The 18,154-nt window shown below is 39.2% G+C and overlaps 1 protein-coding gene and 1 pseudogene across 5 annotated transcripts in view; both read left to right on the top strand.

Moving 5' to 3' along the window:
- The window catches only part of MFSD8 (major facilitator superfamily domain containing 8), a 51,756-nt gene extending 39,846 nt beyond the window's left edge, over window positions 1-11,910 (top strand). For 4 of the 5 annotated variants that reach the window (XM_007999766.3, XM_007999768.3, XM_007999765.3 and 1 more), the window contains 3 exons: window positions 8,617-8,720; window positions 8,809-9,056; window positions 11,289-11,910. In XM_007999766.3, the coding sequence (XP_007997957.1) occupies window positions 8,617-8,720; window positions 8,809-9,056; window positions 11,289-11,495 (559 nt within the window). In that variant the 3' untranslated portion in view covers window positions 11,496-11,910. The remainder of the gene's footprint in view (window positions 1-8,616; window positions 8,721-8,808; window positions 9,057-11,288) is intronic. The other variant, XR_005238312.2, reaches the window with a different exon arrangement.
- Window positions 11,911-16,122: 4,212 nt separating this feature from the next.
- LOC140712027 (large ribosomal subunit protein uL1 pseudogene) lies at window positions 16,123-16,833 on the top strand (annotated as a pseudogene).
- The last annotated feature ends 1,321 nt before the right edge of the window (window positions 16,834-18,154 follow it).

Raw genomic sequence — 18,154 nt, 5'->3', positions numbered from 1 at the left:
GTGGAGTGGTGTGATCATAGCTCATGGCAGCCTCAAACTCCTGGGCTGAAACAATCCTCCTGTCTCTGCCTCCTGAGTAGCTAGGACTATAGGCATGTGCCGTAATGCCTGGCTAATTTTTTTTTTTTTTTTTTTTTTAACTTTTTGTAGAGATAAAATCTTGCTGTGTTGCCTGGGCTCACCAGTCTACTCTCTATCTTCATGAGATTCATTAAAAAATTTTTTTTTTTAATGATGGAGTCTCGCTCTGTTGCCCAGGCTGGAGTGCAGTGGCGCGATCTCAGCTTACTGCAACCTCCACCTCCTGGGTTCCGGCAATTCTCCCGCCTCAGCCTCCCAAGTAGCTGGGACTACAGGCACATGCCATCACACCTGACAGTTTTTTAATTTTTATTTTTAGTAGAGATGGGGTTTCACCACGTTAGGATGGTCTCGATCTCCTGACCTCATGATCTGCCCGCCTCCGCCTTCCAAAGTGCTGGGAACCACCACGTTCACAGGCGTGAACCATCGCGCCCAACCTGAGAATCACTTTTTTAGCTCCCACATGAGTGAGAAAATGTGATAATTTGTCTTTCTGTGCTTGGCTTATTTCACTTAACATAATGACCATTAATTCCATCTATGTTACCCAAAATGATGAGATTTCATGGTTTTAATGGCTCAACAATATTCCCTTGTGTATATATACCACATTTATCCATTTATCCATTGATGGGCACTTAGGTTGGTTTCATATTTTGGCGACTGTGAATAGTGCTGAAATGAACATGGGAGTGCAGATGTGTCTTTGATATATTGATTTCCTTTCTTTTAGATATATACCTAGTAATGGGATTGCTGGTTCATATGATAGTTCCATTTTAATTTTTTTTGAGGAACATCTGTACTGTTTTCCGTAGTGGTTTTACTAATTTACATTCCCACCAACAGTATACAAGGGTTCCTGTTTCTCCACATCCTCGCCAGCATCCATCATTCCCTCTTTTTGATTAAAGCCATTTTAATTGGGTTGAGAGAATACCTAATTGTGGTTTTGATTTGCATTTCCCTGATGATTAGTGATGTCAAACATTTTTTGTACACCTAGTGGCCTTTTGTATGTCTTCTTTTGAGAATGTCTATTCACTGTTTAAAAGAATCATTTTGAGGGCCTGGTGCTCATGCCTGTAATCCCAGCATTTTGGGAGGCCAAGGCAGCTGGATCATTTGGGGTCAAGAGTTCGAGACCAGTCTGGCCAACATGGTGCAACCCCATTTTTACTAAAAATACAAAAATTTTTCTACTAAAAATACAGGGCATGGTGGCACGTTTCTACTAAAATAAAAAAAATTTTCTACTAAAAATAGAGGGTGTGGTGGCATGTGCCTGTAGTCCCAGCTACTCAGGAGGCTGAGGCAAGAGAATCGCTTCAGCCCGGGAGGTGGAGGTTGCAACAGTGAGCCGAGATCACACCACTGCCCTCCAGCCTGGGCAACAGAGTGAGACTTCATCTCAAAATAGATAAATAAATACAAATAAATAAAAGAATAATTTTGGCCAGGTATAGTGGCTCACATCTGCAACCCGAGCAATTTAGGAGGCTAAGACAGGAGGATCATTTCAGCCCAGGAGTTAGTTTGAGACCAGCCTGGGCAACATAGCGAGATCTTATCTCACTATGATATAATGAGATCCCTATTTCTTCACAGACACACACACACACACAATTAGCTGGGTGTGATGGAGCACGCCTGTAGTACCAACTACTTGGGAGGTTGAGGCGAGAGGATTGCTTGAGCCCAGGAGTTTGAGGCTATAGTGAACTGTGATTGTACCACTATACTCCAGTCTGGGTGACAGAGCAAGACCCATCTCTTAAAAAAAGAATCATTTTGTAAAAGTGTAACTCTAAGGAACATATTTTCAGGGAAATGCTTGTGTAAAATTAAGTTCAGTCATATAGTCTAAGGTGGAACATTAGCTGATGAATTTAGACAGTTCTATTTAAGTATTCCTGAAATACAGATCCTCTTTAACTTGCAGTGGGGCTACATCCTGATAAACTGATCATCGCAAGTTGAAAATAGCACAAAGTTGAAAATACAGGCTGCGTGCAGTGGCTCACGCCTGCAATCCCAGCACTTTGGGAGGCCGAAGTGGGAAGGTCACTTGAGGTCAGAAGTTCGAGACCAGCCCAGCCAATGTGGTGAAACCCCATCTCAACTAAAATTACAAAAAGTAGCCACGTATGGTGGCAGGTGCCTGTAATCACAGCTACTCCACAGGTGGAGGCACAAGAATCGCTTGAATCCGGGAGGCAGAGGTTGCAGTGAGCCATTGCATTCCAGCCTGGATGACAAGAGTGAAACTCCATCTCAAAAAAAGCGAAAAACAAAACAAAACAAACATTTAATACACCTAACCTTCGGAGCATTGTAGCGTAGCTTAGCTTAGCCTACCTTAAACACGCTCCAACACTCACATTAGTTTTCAGGTAGGTTAAATCATCTAACACAAAGCGTATTTTATAACAAAGTGTTGGATATCTCATGTAATTTGCCAAATACAGTATACTGTAGATTACGGTATTAGATGTTTACCTTTGTGATCATGTGACTGACTGGGAGCTGTGGCTCTCTGCTGCTGTCCAGCATAATGAAACAGTATCATACCACAGATCACTGGTCTGGAAAAATACCAAAATTCAAAATTTGAAGTGTGGTTTCTACTGAATGAGTATCACTTTCCCACTGTTGTAAAGCTGAACAATTATAAGTTGAACACTCATAAGTCAGAGACTGTATGTACTTTAATAAGTTTCTAAAATTAATCAACAAATGTTAAGTCAGTGTATCAGGTTCAGTGCTGTGGGGATTCTATGAGAATTCTTGTCCTTATGGAGGCAAGTAGAGGGATCAAGATATAAGATAGACATAGTTATAGTCAAAGTTAATAGGAAGTACATTACATCTTGCTACAGAAGTAGAGCAGTGCGGCTGATATACATTCTTACAGAATGTCCAATACTATACTCTCAAAGCATGTGTATTCCAGTAGGGGGAAAGCCAATAAACACAAATGTGAAGTCAGTGATAAGTATTACAAAGAAGAAGAGAAGAGAAGAGAATAAGGAGTGACAGGGCAGGGCTGGAAGGTGGGGAGATGTTGTATTTGATAGACTACTCAAGGAAGGTATATATGATGAAGTTACATTTAAGCTGAGACCTTAGTGAAGTCAGCAAAGAGCCATGCAATGGCCTGGAACTCTCTTCCCTCAGAAGGCTGAGCTTTGTATGTTTAAGGAACAAGCAGAAAGGCTGGTTTGACAAGAGCACAGTGAGGGAAAAGGCAAATGATAAATCAGGTTAGAAAGACGTGAAACCTGTTGGTATTCTGAGGGTGATGGAAGTCATCGGGTTTTTGTTAGTTGTTTGGTTGTTTGGTTTTTAATGCATGTATTTTGGAAGACTTTGGTTTTGTTTTTATGTTTTACTGTTATGCAGAATTTCCAACGTACACCAAAGTCTAGAGAGCATCTCCAATATTCATTACCCAGCTTCAACAATTATAAGCACTTAGACAATCCTGTTCCATCTCTACCTCTAGCTATTCCACACTCTCTTTCTCCTGTACCTGGATTATTTTGAAGCTGATCCTAGGCATCAATTCATATCTTCCACAAATATTTCAGTATGTGTCTCTAAAGTTAATAATATTATCTCATCCAAAAAAATGATTTGTTAATATCATCACATATTCAGGCAACATTCAGATTTTCTCCACTGTCTCAAGTGCTTTTTGGCTTTGTTTTATTGTATTTGTTTCTCAGTATGTTCACTAGATTCAGGCTCTTAAGTTTACTAAGTCTCTTTTAATCAATAAGTTTCTTCTCCATCTCTGTCTTTTTTTCTCTTTTCTTCTTACAAATTGAATAAACCAGGATTTTTGTACTATAGTTTCCCACATTTTGGATCTTACTGTTTGCATCATTGGTGTTTTGAAGACATTTTCCTTTCTGCTATATTTCTTTTTCTTTTTTTAAAATTATACCGTTTTTTTTTTTTTTTTGAGATGGAGTTTCACTCTTGTTGCCCAGGTTGGAGTGCAATGGTGCGATCTTGGCTCACCACAACCTCCACCTCCACCAGGTTCAAGCCATTCCCCTGCCTCAGCTTCCTGAGTCCGAGTAGCTGGGATTACAGGCATGTGCCACCACACCCAGCTAATTTTTGTGTTTTTAGTAGAGACAGGGTTTCACCATGTTGGCTTGGATGGTCTCAACCTCCTGACCTCAGATGATCCGTCCTCCTCGGCCTCCCAAAGTACTGGATTATAGGCATGGGCCACCACACTCAGCCTTTATTATACTTTGAGTTCTGAAATACATGTGCAGAATGTGCAGGTTTGTTACATAGGTATAAATGTACCGTGGTGGTTTGCTGCACCCATCAATCCATCATCTACATTAGGTATTTCTCCTAATGCTATCCCTCCCCTAGCCCCCAACCCCCAGCAGGCCCCCGTGTGTGATGTTCCCCTCCCTGTGTCCATGTGTTCTCATTGTTCAACTCCCACTTATGAGTGAGAAAATGTGGTGGTTGTTTTTCTGTGCCTGTGTTAGTTTGCTGAGAATGATGGTTTCCAGCTTCATCCATGTTCTGCGAAAGACATGAACTCGTCCTTTTTTATGGCTGCATAGTTTTCCATGGTATATATGTGCTACATTTTCTTTATCCAGTCTGTCATTGATGGGCATGTGGGTTGCTTCCAAGTCTTTACTCTTGTGAATAGTGCTGCAGTAAACATACATGTGCATGTGTCTTTATAGTAGAATGATTTATAATCCTTTGAGTATATACCCAGTAATGGAATTGCTGGGTCAAATGGTATTTCTGGTTCTAGATCCTTGAGGAATCACCACATTGTCTTCCACAATGGTTGAACTAATTTACACTGCCACCAACAGTATGAAAGTGTTCCTTTTTCTCCGCATCCTCTCCAGCATTTGTTTCCTGACTTTTTAGTGATTGCCACTCTAACTGGTGCAAGATGGTATCTCATTGTGATTTTGGTATGCATTTCTCTAATGACCAGTGATTATGAGCTTTTTTTTGTATGTTTGTTGGCTGCATAAATGTCTTCTTTTGAGAAGTGTCTGTTCATATCCTTTGCCCACTTTTTGATGGGATTGTTTTTTTCTTGTAAATTTGTTTAAGTACCTTGTAGATTCTAGATATTAGCTCTTTGTCAGATGGATAGATTGCAAAATTTTTCTCCCATTCTGTAGGTTGCTTGTTCACTCTGATGATAGTTTATTTTGCTGTGCAGAAGCTCTTTAGTTTAATTAATTAGATCCCATTTATCAATTTTGGTTTTTGTTGCCATTGCTTTTGGTGTTTTAGTCATGAAGTCTTTGCCCATGCCTATGTCCTGAATGGTATTGCCTAGGTTTTCTTCTAGGGTTTTTATGGTTTTAGGTCTTATGTTTAAGTCTTTGATTCATCTTGAGTTAACTTTTGCATAAGATATAAAAAAGGGGCCCAGTTTCAGTTTTCTGCATATGGCTAGCCAGTTTTCCCAACACCATTTATTAAATAGGGAATCCTTTCCCTGTTGCTTGTTTTTTCAGGTTTGTCAAAGATCAGATGCTTGTAGACATGTGGTATTATGTCTGAGGCCTCTGTTCTGTTCCATTGGTCCATATATCTGTTTTGATACAAGAACCATGCTGTTTTGGTTACTGTAGCCTTGTAGTATAGTTTGAAGTCAGGTATTGTGATAACTCCAGCTTTGTTCTTTTTGCTTAGGATTCTGTTGGCTATACGGGCTCTGTTTTGGTTCCATATGAAATTTAAAGTAGTTTTTATCTAATTCTGTGAAGAAAGTCAATGGTAACTTGATGGGGATAGCATTGAATCTATACATTACTTTGGACAGTGTGGCCATTTTCACAATATTGATTCTTCCTATCCATGAGCATGGAAGGTTTTTCCATTTGTTTGTGTCCTCTCTTATGTCCTTGAGCAGTGGTTTGTAGTTCTCCTTGAAGAGGTTTCACATCCCTTGTAAGTTGGATTCCTAGGTATTTTATTCTCTTTGTAGCAATTGTGAATGGCAATTCACTCTTGATTTGACTCTCTGTTTGTCTGTTATTGGTGTATAGGAATGCTTGTGATTTTTGCACATTGATTTTGTATCCTGAGACTTTGCTGAAGTTGCTTGTCAGCTTAAGGAGATTTTGGGCACCACTTATCCCACAGAAATACAAACTACCATCAGAGAATACCAAAGCATTCTCTAATACTATAAACACCTCTAGGCAAATAAACTAGAAAATCTAGAAGACATGGATAAATTCCTGGACACATACACCCTCCCAAGACTAAACCAGGAAGAAGTCGAATCCCTGAAATCAACCAATAACAAGTTCTGATATTGAGGCAGTAATTAATAGCCTACCAACCAAAAAAAGCCCAGGACCAGATGAATTCACAGCCGAATTCTACCAGAGGAACAAAGAGGAGCTGGTACCATTCCTTCTGAAACTATGCCAAACAATAGAAAAAGAGGGCCTCCTCCCTAACTCATTTTATGAAGCCAGCATCATCCTGATACCAAAACCTGGCAGAGACACAACAAAAAAAGAAAATTTAAGGCCAATATCCCTGATGAACATCGATGCGAAAATCCTCAATAAAATACTGGCAAACCGAGGCCAGGCACGGTGGCTCACGCCTGTAATCCCAGAACTTTCGGAGACCGAGATAGGTGGATCACAAGGTCAGGAGATCGAGACCATCCTTGCAAACACAGTGAAACCCCATCTCTACTAAAAATACAAAAAAATTAGCCAGGCGTGGTGGTGGGCACCTGTAGTCCCAGCTACTTGGAAGGCTGAGGCAGGAGAATGGCGTGAACCCAGGAGGCGGAGCTTGCAGTGAGCCAAGATCACAGCACTGCCCGCCAGCCTGGGACTCCGTCTCAAAATAATAATAATAATAATAAAATAAAAATATATAAATAAAAATTAAAAAAATAAAATACTGGCAAACCAAATCCAGCAGCACATCAAAAAGCTTATCCACCACGATCAAATCTGCTTCATCCCTGGGATGCAAGACTGGTTCAACACACACAAATCAGTAAATGTAATCCATCTCATAAACAGAACCAATGACAAAAACCACATGATTATCTCAATAGATGCAGAAAAGGCCTTTGATAAAATTCAATACCCTTCATGCTAAAAAACACTCAATAAACTGATATTGATGGAACGTATCTCAAAATAATAAGAGCTATTTATGACAAACCCACAGCCAGTATCATACTGGATAAAGTAAAACTGGAAGCATTCCCTTTGAAAACCGGCATAAGACAAGGATGCCCTCTCTCACCTCTCCTATTCAACATAGTATTGGAAGTTCTAACCAGGGCAGTCAGGCAAGAGAAAGAAATAAAGGATATTCAATTAGGAAATAAAGTTAGATTGTCTCTGTTTGCAGATGACATGATTGCTGTATTTCTTAAAAACTAGTACTTGCATCTAGAAGCTTGATGAAATTTGGGTTCGATTTTTTGGCAAGAATACTTTATAGGTGGGGAGATGTGCTTATATCAGAAGAAATATGTTTATCTGTTCTTGACATGTAAGTAGCCATTGATTATTCCATAGATCCATTAATTCATTAATGGATCATTGCAAAATTCTGGTATTTTAATTCTATCATTCCTTTATTTATTTGCTAGAATACTTACCATAAAGAGAATCTTTCTCTCACCAACTATTTGGTTAACCTGAGCTACAGTTGTATAGGAAAAGCAGGATAAAGCCTTGATTATTTTATAAACTGGTTTTTAAAATAATGAGTTGTTTCCCTAACATCCTCAGAAACTGACCAAAGAGTACTGTATTTTAATATACTATGAATTCATAGATTATAACACTTTTTTTTTTTTTTTTTTTTTTAAGAGACAGGGTCTTGCTCTGTCATCCAGTCTGGAGTGCTTTGGTGCCATCACAGCTCAGTGTAGCCTTGACCTCTTGGGCTCAAGTAATCCTCCTGCCTCAACCTCCTGAGTAGCTAGAACTACAGGCACCAGATACCACTCCTGGCTAATTTTTTAAATTTTGCGTAGAGATGGGGTCTTGCTATGTTGCCCAGGCTGGTTTTGAACTTCTGGCATCAAGCAGTCCTCCCGCTTTGGCCTCCCAAAGTGCTGGGGTTATAGGCGTGAGCCACCATACCAGGCTACAGATGATAATACTTTTGTGTGTTTCAATCCATTGCCATTATTATTCTGTTTTAGTACTCACAGTGTCACATTTTTGGCCAGCTTCTTCAAATTGGCTGAGTCAAAAAGACTTATACGACCGAGTAGTCACTGATAACTTCTGTGCTTTTTGCTGTGAAGGATCTGAGCTCTTCTACTTTTTGTGTCCCAGACCTTAAGTCAGCCATTTTTCAGAGGAGTCCTGGTTATTTTTAGTAGAAAATTATATTTAGCATTCTTTTTAATGGATATATCATTGAAAGTACAAGATATTATTTTTAGTTTTTAAAATTATGAAAGTAATGAAGCTATGTTATAATGTTTCATTTTAAAATTACAGAGTTTCTGTTCTTTAACAGGATTGGCGAGCGTGCTATTCTACTGGGAGGACTCATCGTTGTATGGGTTGGCTTCTTTATCTTGTTACCTTGGGGAAATCAGTTTCCCAAAATACAGTGGGAAGGTATAGCCATACATAATTCTATAATGTTAGCCTCTGTTATTTATCTAAAATCAACAAGTAATGCACTGCAATGATTTTGTTTTTACAGATTTGCACAATAATTCAATCCCTAATACCACATTTGGGGAAATTATTATTGGTCTTTGGAAGTCTCCAATGGAAGATGACAATGAAAGGCCAACTGGTTGCTCAATTGAACAAGCCTGGTGCCTCTACACCCCGGTGATCCATCTGGCTCAGTTCCTTACATCAGTTGTGCTAATTGGAGTAGGCTATCCAGTCTGCAACCTTATGTCCTATACGCTATATTCAAAAGTTCTAGGACCAAAACCTCAGGTAAGCCAGGTAGCCTGACATTGCAATTATACAAAATATACTTGTAAGCACTCACATTTTTTGCTGCCATTCTCTATTTTTACACAGACTGATTTGAGGGATTTTTATCATATTTAGCATTTAAAATTTTTAAAAATCCCACAACTTCTATAAAGTGTTTGCAAGATTTATATGTTGAAATTTACAAACAGTACCCTAAGCTATAACTCAAAGATGTTTTGAACTCAGAGATTAGGGAGCTCAAAATCATTTTCATAGGAAAAAAATAATCTGAGGTGTAATTTTTTTTTTTTTTTTGAGGTGTAAATTTCTTTTTTTTTTTTTTTTTTTTTTTTGAGACGGAGTCTTGCTCTGTAGCCCGGGCTGGAGTGCAGTGGCCGGTTCTCAGCTCACTGCAAGCTCCGCCTCCCGGGTTCACGCCATTCTCCTGCCTCAGCCTCCCGAGTAACTGGGACCGCAGGTGTGCACCGTGGGGCCTGGCTAATTTTTGTATTTTTGTACCGATGGGGTTTCACCATGTTGGCCAGGCTGGTCTCAAACTCCTGAGCTCAAGTGATCCTCCTGCCTTGGCCTCCCAAAGTGCTGGGTTTACAGGTACGAGCCACCGTGCCTGCTCACTTGTAACTCTTTTTAATAATAGTCATTTAAATGGCCACAAAATAAAAATATTATCTTCCTCTTTAAAAATTAAATAGCAGCCGGGCACCATGGCTCACGCCTGTAATCCTAGCACTTTGGGAGGCCAAGGTGGGTAGATCACGAGGTCAGGAGATCGAGACCATTCTGGCTAACATGATGAAACCCCGTCTCTACTAAAAATAGAAAAAGTTAGCCAGGCATGGTGGCGCCTGCCTGTAGTCCCAGCTACTTGAGAGGCTGAGACAGGAGAATGGCGTAAACCCGGGAGGTGGAGCTTGCAGTGAGCAGAGACCGCGCCACTGCACTCCAGCCTGGGCAACAGAGCGAGACTCCGTCTCAAAAAATAAATAAATAAATAAATAAATAGCTTTACGTTTTCAGAGCAGAAATTAGTGTTTCTCTATTGAAATAAGGCAAAGAGGAGAAAAAATGAATACCCGTGTTTTCAAGTTATAAGGAGTAGATACAACATTTCAGTAATAATTTCTGGGTTTGTTTTTAACCTAATAGATTATATTTTTAATTTTTCAAAATTAAGAATAAAAGCTTGTTAATTACCAAAGCAATATATAATGGTTGTAACAAAATTCAAATAATTTAGAAATGTATTTAACAGAAAATGGAGGCTCCCCTTAGCTTCACCTCACCAAAGTCAACCACTGTTAATTTGTATGCTTTAAGACATTTTTCTATCCATATCTAACATATCCACATTTGTACCTTTTTTTAGAAAAAGGGAGAAATGGACTATATCACATGGATATATACTTGTTTCTGCTTCTTGATAGGTTTTTTTTTTTTTTTTTACTTAATATGTTATAGCTTTCTTTCCATGTCAGTGTATACAGATGTTTTCAGAAGATTTTACTCTCTCTATATAAGACTTTATTCTTGTAAATAGCTGCTTATTAGTACCATAAGACAGGGCAAGGAAAAATTTTAAAAATATAAGTAGCTGCTTAGCATTCCAGTTATTAAGTATACCATAATTTATTCACTTAATCTACCAGTGACATTTAGGTTGTTTCCAATTTGAGGCTATTAAAAGCAATGCTGCCCTGAACATTCTTGGGCAGTTTATGTGGATTATGGTTTTGGATACAGAAGTTGTAGGAGTGGCATTGTGGTAGAGTGTAAAATGGCATAGTGGAGTCAGCCAAATATGGCTTCAAACTTCTTGAACAAGTTACTTAAACTTTCTGAGTTTCAGTTTCTACCTTTGTTAAACGGGGATACTTACCTGTCGTCGAAACTTATGAACATTACAAATGATGTATGTAAAGCACCTACCTCAGTGACTGGCATGTAGCAGGTACAAAATAAGTGTTAGCTTTAAAAGGTATTTCAATCAATTTTATTATTCCCAGGGCTTCAGCAGACATTAAGTTTTCCCTTTACACTCCTTTTATTTTTCTTAATCTGACTTGATATCAAATGCTATATTTATAGGAGGCATTTTATGTTTAATTTAAAAGTAAAAGATGGAGAAAGCGATTCTTGTTAGTTTGCTGTAGTTTGGTAATACCATTTCTTTGCTTTTAAATAACTAAACCCCAATATCAATCTGCTTGTCCCCCATTTCACCCCCAACAGGGTGTATACATGGGCTGGTTAACAGCATCTGGAAGTGGAGCCCGGATTCTTGGGCCTATGTTCATCAGCCAGGTGTATGCTCACTGGGGACCACGATGGGCATTCAGCCTGATGTGTGGAATAGTAGTGCTCACCATCACACTCCTGGGAGTGGTTTACACAAGACTCATTGCTCTTTCTGTAAGGTATGGGAGGATTCAGGAATAAACTAGCTAAGACTGTGATGGAAACTACTTGCTATGTGGCACTTCCTGGCTAAAGCTCTTCTAGACAATTGTGATGAGCCAGTCTCCAAGAATCAGACTACAGATATTGCAGATTTTGAAGAACAAGAACATATGTTGAATAACAGAGAGAATTCTACATGTGATTGTGAATAGTAGGTTGTATAAAAACATACTAGATCATAATTTCCTTATCTCAGAAATGAAAATTATTCTTATAACACCTTTTTGTGGTTGCATGAACTAATGAGTGATGGACAACGATGTATAAATGTGAAGTCGTATTCTTAATACCAACTGCAGAAGTGTCATTAAAATGATATACAGTGGAACCAGAAAGAGGGTTCTGTTAAGAATTAGCTATAGCAGAATAAAATTATAGAATTTTAAAAACTCAAGTAGAGGTATTTTTATTCAGACACCTACTTTTTATTTATAAAAAAATACATTTTCTATTAAGTTCTCTTATGAAATAAAAATTATAACACTTATATTTTCCATTTAGCATGTCTAACATCCTACCTTGCCTTCTATGAGTCTTCTAATACTGCACCTATGCCTTATTTTAGTTCAGGGTTTCAGTAAGTAACCCCTACATTCATAAATGAGGATGAATAATGCTAATATTTGAGCAATACAGAGGATTAAGAGATCAAGATACTTCACTGCCTATTAGCCTAATAGGGTTACCTACTTTCTTTCAAATGCCAATAATTCACATTAGAAACATAATCCACATACGTGTTATTGTATATATATACAAAACAGTAAATGGTTTATTAAAATTATTGCTATTTTTCAACCCCCTTAAACTGGAGAAAAACATTTAATTAGTAAAACATTAATTAATTTACTTCAATTTTTCCCATCTCTCAGTAGTGGTGGGGAGGAACACAACATTTTTCAATCTGTGTCTGCATAGTTGTTTAGAGCTGCAGAATTTTAGTTGGATTTTTAATTTGGATGGTCCCTGACAGCCCCAACCTAGTCAGGCTAATAAGTATTTGAGGCAAAATGGCTTCAATCTAACAATTTACTGAGTTTACCTGAAGTTGGCTAAATAACACTGTATGTTTAACTTCTCCCTCTACATAAGTTGAATGCTGATAAAAGGAACTAGTAGAGAACTGTGTATATGGATAAGCAGTGTTACAGAAAATGCAAAAATATTTCTAAATACTTTTCCAAATGTTTTCTACTTTAAGTTAGAAATATTTTCAAATCTGAGAATAAACACTATAATCTGCACTTTATAGACTGGGTGCAGTGTCTCACACCTGTAATCCCAGCACTTTGGAAGGCCAAGGCAGGAGGATTGCTTGAGGCCAGGAGTTCAAGACCAGCTTGGGAAACAAAGTGAGACCCTGTCTCTACAAAAAATAAAATAAAAACAAAAATTTAAAAATGTATAATCTGCACTTTATGCTAAACTTGCTGTGCTCTTACACTCAATTTTTTAAGCTCTAATAAAGGGCTTAATTTGATAGAATTATTCTACGATTAAATTTTGAAGACTGTTCACTCTCCTCTTCCACCCATAGCAAGACTGCTTCCATAGATTTCTCAGAACTGTAGCCAGGTTTCTGGCTATTTGGTCAAGTCTGGGATCCCTCTTACCTATTATTCTGCAGCTGCTTTCTCTGTCTTACATTTTTTGGGCCACTTCTAATCTTAAAGAGTAAACTCTACCGTTGGTTTGCATAGTGTGCATGACAGAAATAACAAGAATAATAGTAGTGATGAAAATGATAAGAGCAAAATTTGCAGAGTGCTTTCCACATTCCAAGTAATGTGTAACATATAATTTAATTCTTACAGCAGTCTTATGGAGTAAAAATACTATTATGATTCCCATTTTATAGACGAAAGAATGGAGGCACAGAAAAGTTACTTGTCTGTGTAACAGTCTATCCTTAAAGTCCACAGTCTTAACCACTGTATTTTTCATAGTGAGGAAAATAGCCCAGAAAGTTACAGTTTCAATTAGTTACTAATTGTAGGATAACTTAACCATACCAGTGACTCCTATTAGCAGAAATATTTGGGCAACATAAGCTCACTGACTGGAGCTTTTGTCGTAGCATAATAGCCTGTTTCCGCAAAAACAGAAAAGTTTCCCAGCTTTCAAAGGTTTATAATATTGATTAATATTTAGATAAACTTAACCTTGCATAAATGACTTACTTTCCTTTTTATTGAGAGCATTTTCTTTGGAGCATTTTCTTCTTTGGAGGTTTATACCTTGCTCATCTTCGCACAAAAGAAGGCGAAAGGAAGTAACACGGGATTGAGAAAAGAACAAGGAGGTAAAGTTTGAGGAAAAAAATCACTCTGTTGATGTCTTCTTGAGTAGGCCAAGTTGAGTATAAAGAGAAAATGACAACAGGAGATTTTAAGGTATGATACATTGTTGAGAGTGGTACATATTTAGGAAGAGAAAATATGTTTTTGAAAACATAAATTTAAACTTGAAAGGATGATTTTCATATTTTGAAGGGATTTATAACTTCACGAAGCATCTCTATTCTATCTTGTTCAGCTTTACATTTAAAAATAAACTCTTCTGGTTTATATAAAACTTATCTCTTACATAAAGTGAAATCTGTTAATTTTTTGTTTTGACAAGGATAAACTGTCTGCATCTGTTTAAGAATAGGTTAACTTATTTTGAGAAGAAATTCTGGGCACCATTTTTGACTATTGAAGACTTATTTGTAATTTAATATCTACTTTACATTGTGAATGTCCATTTTCTAATAAACAAGATTATTTTGCATATGTACCTTAAGCTTTAAAACTGTATTTTGTCGTGCTTTCCATACATATTTAAGGAAGTACCCCCTACGTGCCAATTACCATGTCATTTGGGGGATTGTGCAGTAAACAAAACACACGGAGCTCCAACCTTCATGAGGCTTATGTACCAGCAAGAAAGTCAGATATTCACAAGATGATTTCACAGATGATTATGATTGAGGGAAGGGTGATGAGAGAGAAGCATAGGGAGCTATGAGGGTGAATATGATTAACAGGGAACCTGACCTGAACAGGAGAGTCAGGCATGTTTCTCCGGGAATAAATGATTAGCTAAGACCTGGTGGAAGAGAACAATTTGGATTGGTGAAGAGTGGGACAGGTACTTTTCAGGCAGAAGGCAGTGTGTACAAAGCCCTGGAGGTGGGAAGATCTTGGAGCTTTCACAGAACTAAAAATAGGTCCAAGGTGGGTGGACTATAGTGGTTGAGAAGAAGCCTAATATTAGCTGAGTCTATACAGGGACAATGCAAGGCTTTGTAGGCCCCAAGTATAACTTCTTGTGCAACTAAGAGTTTGAGAATTCTATTTAGGCATGGTTGGAGCTAGAGTACAAATGTCATGAGGACTCTCTTCTTTGAGTTCTACATGTCTCTGCTTGACTTTATTTTCAGATGCCGTCCATGTTGTAGGAAGAGGACCACTGGCAGCCCTAGGCACACAACATCCTTATAGCTCACAATTCTAGAGAAAAATGGCTTGGGTAGTAGTACCAGAAAAAACATGAAGTAGCCGAGTTTAGCTCATGTACATATCCCTGAATTGACCACATGAGAATAGACTCCTCTACTAACCCAGACATAGATCACACATCCATTCTGGAAATGCAGTGTGGGAGGGAGGAGGGGAAGAACCCTGTGGAGCTTGTCCCAGTTACATGGTCTAAACAGACATAACTGGATGAAAAGGAGATTCCACCAAAGAAAGGTTTGCTGACAAAAAAATATATGCCCACTACCCCTCCCAGCTGTTTTCACATCATTGCACTCATAGGAAATATTATATGCCCCATTATGGAAATGGATGAAACCGTTTGTACCCAGCTTCTCTAGCCAATACAGGCCCTATCAATCAACTCCAAGCTCTGAAGGGATCAGTTTACCATCTGCAAGTATAACAAGTATTTATTTGTGATACACCAATGTTAAAAGCATGGTACTGTTCCATATTAGGTATTTTGGGCTTTATTTAAGAAAAGTGGCTTTGCATAGTGGCTCATGTCAGTAATCCCAGCACTTCAGGAGGCCGAGGCAGGTGGAAAACCTGAGGTCAGGAGTTCGAGACCAGCCTGGCCAACATGGCGAAACCCTGTCTCTACTAAAAATACAAAAATTAGCTGGGCATGGTGGCGGGCACCTGTAATCCCAGCTACTCTGCAGGCTGAGGCAGGAGAATTGCTTGAACCTGGGAGGCAGAGGTTGCAATGAGTCAAGATCACGCCACAGCACTCCAGCCTGGGCAGCACAGTGAGACTCCCTCTAAAAAAAAAGTGAGAAGGTATTTAAGGTAACATGTTCTCTTAAAAGAATCCTGGGCATCTTGTAGACATGGCTAGTTTCAGGTCTGGGGCAAGGAGAACTGGAGACATTTATTGTGCCAGAAAGCAAGGAAGTTATCAAAGACTACTGAAATCTTGCCAAAAGGACAGAGGACTCAAAGTGGCCAGTAGGCCAAAAAAATGGGGTAATTAACGTATAAAGTAGAATAGTATTTGTTGTTAATTTAAACAAATGTGTGAAAATCCATGAGTTCAAAATGATATTAAAAATAAGAAACTTGTCTCTTTTCCGGTTAGCACGGCGTGAGAAGCCATGAGCAGCAAAGTATCTCGCGACACCCTGTACGAGGCGGTGCGGGAAGTCCTGCAGGGGAACCAGCGCAAGCGCCGCCAAGTTCCTGGAGACGGTGGAGTTGCAGATCAGCTTGAAGAACTATGACCCCCAGAAGGACAAGCGCTTCTCGGGCACCGTCAGGCTTAAGCCCCCGCCCCAAGTTCTCTGTGTGTGTCCTGGGGGACCAGCAGCACTGTGACGAGGCCAAGGCCGTGGATATCCCCCACATGGACATCGAGGCGCTGAAAAAACTCAACAAGAATAAAAAACTGGTCAAGAAACTAGCCAAGAAGTATGATCTTTTTTGGCCTCAGAGTCTCTGATCAAGCAGATTCCACGAATCCTCGGCCCAGGCCTAAATAAGGCAGGAAAGTTCCCTTCCCTGCTCACACACAACGAAAACATGGTGGCCAAAGTGGATGAGGTGAAGTCCACAATCAAGTTCCAAATGAAGAAGGTGTTATGTCTGGCTGTAGCTGTTGGTCACGTGAAGATGACAGACGATGAGCTTGTGTATAACATTCACCTGGCTGTCAACTTCTTGGTGTCATTGCTCAAGAAAAACTGGCAGAATGTCCGGGCCTTATATATCAAGAGCACCATGGGCAAGCCCCAGCGCCTATATTAAGGCACATTTGAATAAATTCTGTTACCAGTCAAAAAAAAAAAAAGAAACTTATTGGTCACCTTTGGAGGCTTCTAGAGTGTTCGCTCTTTATTCTGAAAACCAGAAAATAGCTGTGGCTCACACCTGTAATCCCAGCACTTTGGGAAGGGGAGGTGGGAGGATCACCTGAGGTCAGGAGTTCGAGACCAGCCTGGCCAACATGGTGAGACCCTGTCTCTACTAAAATACAAAAAATTAGCCGAGAGTGATGGCACATGCCTGTAGTCCCAACTGCTCAGAAGGCTGAGACAGGAGAATCGCTTGAACCTGGGAGGCAGAGGTTGCAGTGAGTTGAGATCATGCCACTGCACTCCAGTCTGGGCAACAAAGTGAGACTCCATCTCAACAACAACAACAAAACCCAGAAAATAAAGAATGAAGCATCTATTCTGCCTCTCCTATACCCGAACATCAGAGTAAACAAATATTGAAGGAAAGTTCTTTTCTGTAGAAGAATCCAAGCCAATAAATACAGAGGGGATAATGGAAAAATCTCTATTTAGCAACCTCTAGTGAAATGAGATAATGAGCAGCGCTCATCAATGGATGCTGAAACTATGAGGGTGAAAGATTAATGAGGAACTTTCTAAGGATGGTTGAGGCTGACAACACTTGGACCCACTGATCACTGTTCACATCATTAAAAGTGGGATTAGCATTATGTGCCTCTTGATTTGATGGAGCAGGAAGTACACAGCACCATCTGTGAAAGTGTCCTGCCCAAAACATCAAACCAGAATCTAACCAAGCCTGTACATATAAACTACAAGTTTTAGGATGTATAGAGGATTAAAAAAAAGTTAAATGTCACCTCTAGGAAGTAATTACAATCCAGAAGGTGATATATATATATATATATATATATATATATATATATATTTATTTATTTTGAGACAGAGTCTTGCTCTGTCACCCAGGCTGGAGTGCAGTGGCGTGATCTCAGCTCAGTGCAACCTCCAACTCCTGAGTTCAAACAATGCTCCTGCCTCAGCCTCCTGAGTAGCTGAGGGGCACGCCACCACGCCTGGCTTTTTTTTTTTTTTTTTCTATTTTTAGTGGAAATGGGGTTTCACCATGTTGGTCAGGCTGGTCTCCAACTCCTGACCTCAGGTGATCTCTCTGCCCAGGCCTCCCATAGTGCTGGGATTACAGGTATGAGCCACTGCACCAGGCCCAAGGTGACATATTTTATAGGACAAGTGATCCAGTTACTTTAAAAACAGGGGGCTAAGGGGAAGGACATGGAAAGGTTGAGAAGACAGGATTCAGATGAAAAGAAACTTGAGACATATAAATCAAATGCATTATATAGATTTTTTTGGATTCTAT

Source organism: Chlorocebus sabaeus, chromosome 7 (genome assembly GCF_047675955.1).
Source record: "Chlorocebus sabaeus isolate Y175 chromosome 7, mChlSab1.0.hap1, whole genome shotgun sequence".
NCBI lineage: Eukaryota > Metazoa > Chordata > Mammalia > Primates > Cercopithecidae > Chlorocebus > Chlorocebus sabaeus.
This window is presented reverse-complemented; position numbering and strand designations above follow the sequence as displayed.